Source organism: Manis javanica, chromosome 6, assembly GCF_040802235.1.
Source record: "Manis javanica isolate MJ-LG chromosome 6, MJ_LKY, whole genome shotgun sequence".
NCBI lineage: Eukaryota > Metazoa > Chordata > Mammalia > Pholidota > Manidae > Manis > Manis javanica.
In genome coordinates this window covers 38,087,284-38,092,056 of record NC_133161.1, presented here as the reverse complement: position 1 = coordinate 38,092,056, position 4,773 = coordinate 38,087,284, and the positions used below count along the sequence as shown (strand labels likewise).

Genomic DNA, 4,773 nt, shown 5'->3' with positions numbered 1-4,773 from the left:
AGAAGTGCTTCATACCTGCCAGGAAATCCTGGCTGAAGAGACAGGAACCCGCCAGGACTTGCAAGACCAGCCCTTAAGGGGAACAGGACTCCTGACTTGGTACACGGACGGGAGCAGTTACATCATGGATAGTAAAAGAATGGCTGGAGCTGCAGTAGTAGATGATGACCGAGTTGTATGGGCCAGTGGACTCCCAACGGGAACCTCTGCACAGCGAGCAGAACTCATCGCTCTGACTCAGGCCCTAAGGATGGCAGAAGGTAAGAGACTTAACGTCTACACTGACAGCAGATACGCCTTTGCCACTGCTCATATACACGGGGCTATTTATAGACAGAGAGGGCTGTTAACTTCTGCCGGGAGAGATGTTAAAAACAAACAAGAAATTTTAGATTTGCTAGAAGCCATCCATAGGCCTAAAGAAGTAGCAATAATACATTGCCCTGGACACCAGAAAGATGACTCTCCAATAGCTCGAGGAAACCGGAGAGCAGACCAAGCCGCAAAGCAAGCGGCTCAGGGAATGAACATTTTGCCCCTCCAAGTGTGTCCGGAAGCCACTCACATCAAGAGCTTCCAGTACACACCTGAAGATCTCATTTGTATAGACAAATTAGGGTTCAAAAATTCTTTGCCCCAAGAGATATACAAGTCTGAAAAAGGGAAAGTTGTCCTGCCCCAGAGAGAGGCAGCAGAATACTTAAGGCAATTACATCAACTGACACATTTGGGAGCAAAAAACCTAAAGACCTTAGTTCGAGACTCCCCTTATCATGTTATTAAATTAGGAAAATTAGCTGACGAGATTGTAAAAAATTGTGTTCCCTGTCAATTAGTAAACGTGAGCAAAAATCAAGCAATATCCGGGAAAAGACTTCGAGGAGATCGCCCAGGAGCTTATTGGGAAGTTGACTTCACTGAAATTAAGCCTGCCAAGTATAGATATAAGTACCTTCTAGTTTTTCTAGACACATTTTCAGGATGGACAGAGGCGTTCCCCACCAAAACTGAGACAGCTCAGACGGTGTCTAAAAAGATCCTTGAAGAAATATTTCCCAGGTTTGGAATCCCAAAGGTAATCGGCTCCGACAACGGCCCTGCTTTTGTTGCCCAGGTAAGTCAGGGATTGGCCAAGATCCTGGGGACGGACTAGAAATTGCATTGTGCATACAGGCCCCAGAGCTCAGGACAGGTAGAAAGGATGAACAGAACTCTAAAAGAGACCTTGACTAAATTGTCCATAGAGACTGGCTTATGTGATTGGTTAGTCCTCCTTCCCTTCGCCCTATTTAGAGTCAGGAACACTCCCGGCCGCTTTGGACTAACGCCTTTTGAAATAATGTTTGGGGCCCCAGCTCCGCTTCAGTCAGCACATCTTCATGTATTCCCTGAGTGTGCAACTAATAAGTTTTTGCTTGAAGGTTACGAGCCTTGGAAGCTGTGCAGAAAGAGGTGTGGGCCTCCATCAAGGAAGCCTATCGGCCAGAGGAACTCTCAGTGCCTCACCAGTTCCAGGTGGGAGACCCTGTCTATGTAAGAAGGCACCGGACAGGAAACCTCGAGCCACGGTGGAAGGGGCCTTTCGTCGTCCTCCTGACTACTCCCACAGCTGTAAAAGTGGACGGCGTCTCTTCCTGGATACACGCTTCACATCTAAAGAAGGCACCCCCGGACCCAGACTGGCGAGTAACTCGGACTGATAACCCCCTTAAGCTTCGCTTGTGTAAAAAGAATTATGCTGTTAGTAATTCTGATGTTTCTGCTACCTCCAACCCACCAGAACCCTAACCCTCATGAGCCCAGGTTACTGACATGGCAAATCATTACCCCAGCTTCCCGCCAAATAGTAGTCCAGATAACAGGACAACACCCTAAGGGAACCTGGTGGCCTACCCTCACTGTAGACGTATGCACTCTTTTCAAGCAAGACCCTAGGTATGAGGACACAGTTGGAGTACCCGGATGTAGCACTCGGGATTATATAATGCATTGGGGCTCTGGGACTATGAAAGAAATTCAAAGTGCCTGCTTTTATGTATGCCCGGCCCCCTCAACTGATGCCGAGGTCTCACAATGTGGAGGGCAGACAGATTTTTTCTGTAAGAATTGGGGTTGTGAACAGACAGGGACATGCCATTGGCTGACAGGAAGCGCAGGGAGACCCCCTCCAGGCCTTATAAAAATCCAACGAGGTGCCACTCATGCCCAGTGCAAGACTCATCCCACCTGCAATCTCATTGATATCTCCTTCACAGATGCAGGAAAAAGGGCAGCAAACTGGGAAAAGGGGCTTACTTGGGGACTAAGACTGTACCAGAGTGGGTATGACAATGGAGTCTTATTTATGCTCAGGCTAAAAGTAGCCCAGCCCCGGCCCCCGAGCAGACCCCAGCCCCCACTGTAGTCTCTACCGCCGCTCCCTCTGTTTCCACTCCTGGTCAAGTTGCCCCTTTCCCTAGCACAGGACGACGCCTCCTTAACCTCCTTGAAGGAGCTTTTCAGGCCTTAAACACCACCAATCCTAAAACTACTGAATCCTGTTGGTTGTGTTTCTCTTCTGGGCCGCCTTATTATGAAGGATTAGGATTGTTAGGCAATTTTAATAAAACAACCCGTCACGAGATCTGTAGCTGGGGAAGCCACCGGAAACTAACTCTAACTGAAGTAACTGGAAAAGGAAAATGTTTAGGTACAGTCCCCCCCACCCATAAAGCCTTGTGTAATGAAACCGTAGCTATAACCCCCTCAGGTAAAAATGAGTATCTAGTCCCTCCCCCCGAGGGATGGTGGGCTTGTAATACTGGAGTGACCCCATGTGTCTCTACTTCTGCCTTCAATTCCTCTCGCGATTTCTGTATTATGGTTCAGCTAGTACCCAGGTTAATGTATCATGATGATCTCTCATTCGTAACTGAATTTGAACCTAGGCATAGATATAAAAGAGAGCCGGTCTCGCTGACCTTAGCCGTGTTGTTGGGGATAGGAGTTGCAGCCGGAGTGGGAATGGGGGCAGCCGCTATTGTTCAAGGGAACCAGCATTATGAAGGACTAAGGACTGCTATTGATGAAGACCTAAAAACAATAGAGCAATCCATTACAAAACTTGAAGAATCTCTAACTTCCCTCTCTGAGGTAGTCTTACAGAATAGACGAGGGCTGGATCTACTGTTCCTAAAAGAAGGAGGACTGTGTACAGCTTTAAGAGAAGAATGCTGCTTTTATGCAGATCATTCCGGGATAGTAAGAGATTCAATGTCAAAACTTAGAGAGAGGCTAGATCAGAGGAAGAGAGAGTGAGAAGCAGGCCAAGGACTGTTTGAATCTTGGTTCACCAGGTCCCCGTGGTTTACAACCCTGATATCCACTCTGGCTGGGCCCCTACTCATCCTTGTGTTGCTTCTAACTTTAGGACCCTGCATGTTAAACCGGTTAATAACTTTTGTTAGAGAAAGAGTGAGTGCCGTTCATGTACTAATGTTGAAGCAACAATACCACTCACTCAACTCATAAGAAGATACAAACATTCCATGATTGGAATGCCCCAAAAAGAGAAATGGGGAAATGTAGGATCTGAAGAATCAAAAGTTAGCATAAGTACAGCCATCTTAAGGCCTAAATACCACCCCCTAACCCAGAAGAAGCAAAATCATTAGAATCTTGAAAAACAAGTTAGTTAGCCTGTGTCAATTGTAGTGACCTTTCTGTGTCAATTGTAGTGACCTTTAGTTAGCTAACCGTAAATCAGTTAATCATATATGCCTAGCTTATCTTACTAGAACCACCCTAGACATTCCGTAGGTGATCTCATCTAATCAGACCCCAGGATGTGGCGCCAGCAAAAGATTTATGAGCCTATAGAAAAAACTCTGTATTGTGATTATGGAAAATTTTACCCCTTTTGAAAATACTATAAAACCTTCTGCCTTAGTGTGCTCGGGGTCCTCGTTGAGACCTGCTGCGACAGGCTGACTTGGACCCCAACTAGTTGGCTTCCGAATAAATTCCTCTTGCTTGTTGCATCAAGAAACGTCTTTGGTGAGTGATTTGGGGCGGTGCCTTCCTCAGGGGAATCCAACAGATCATGTGGTTTTTTTCTCTCTTTTTGTTGGTGTGATGTATGAAGTTGATGAATTTTCAAACATTGTACCATTCTTGCATCCCTGAAATAAATCCTAGTTGATCATGATGGATGATCTTTTTAATGTATTTTTGAATTCGGTTTGTTAATAATTTGTTGAGTATTTTTGCATGTATGTTCATCAGGGATATTGGTCTGAAATTTTCTTTTTTGGTAGTGTCTTTGCCTGGTTTTGGCATTAGAGTGATGCTGGCCTCATAGAATGAGTTTGGAAGTGTTCTCTCCTCTTCTACTTTTTAGAAAACTTTAAGGAGGATGAGTATTAGGTCTTCACTGAATGTTTGATAAAATTCAGGAGTGTTCTTAGGTAATTTTTTTATTATCAATTCAATTTCATTGCTGGTAATTGGTCTGTTCAGATACTCTGTTTTTTCCTGTGTCAGTCTTGGAAGGTTTTATTTTTCTAGAAAGTTGTCCATTTCTTCTAGGTTATCCATTTTGTTAGCATACAATGTTTCACAGTATTCTGTAATAACTCTTTGTATTTCTGTGGTGTCCATAGTGATTTTTCCTTTCTCATTTCAGATTCTCTTTATGTGTATGAGTCTCTTTTTTTCTTGATAAGTCTGGCTAGGGGTGTATCTACTTATTTTATTTTCTCAAAGACCAGGCTTCTGGTTTCATTGATACTTTCT

General features: G+C 44.7%; 1 protein-coding gene across 1 annotated transcript; it reads left to right on the top strand.

Moving 5' to 3' along the window:
- The first annotated feature begins 210 nt into the window (after positions 1–210).
- Positions 211–1,972, top strand: LOC140849878 (uncharacterized). Its single transcript, XM_073238585.1, has 2 exons — positions 211–1,114; positions 1,422–1,972. The coding sequence occupies exons 1-2, from the start codon at positions 251–253 to the stop codon at positions 1,698–1,700; spliced, it is 1,143 nt and encodes a 380-aa protein (XP_073094686.1). The 5' UTR covers positions 211–250; the 3' UTR covers positions 1,701–1,972.
- The last annotated feature ends 2,801 nt before the right edge of the window (positions 1,973–4,773 follow it).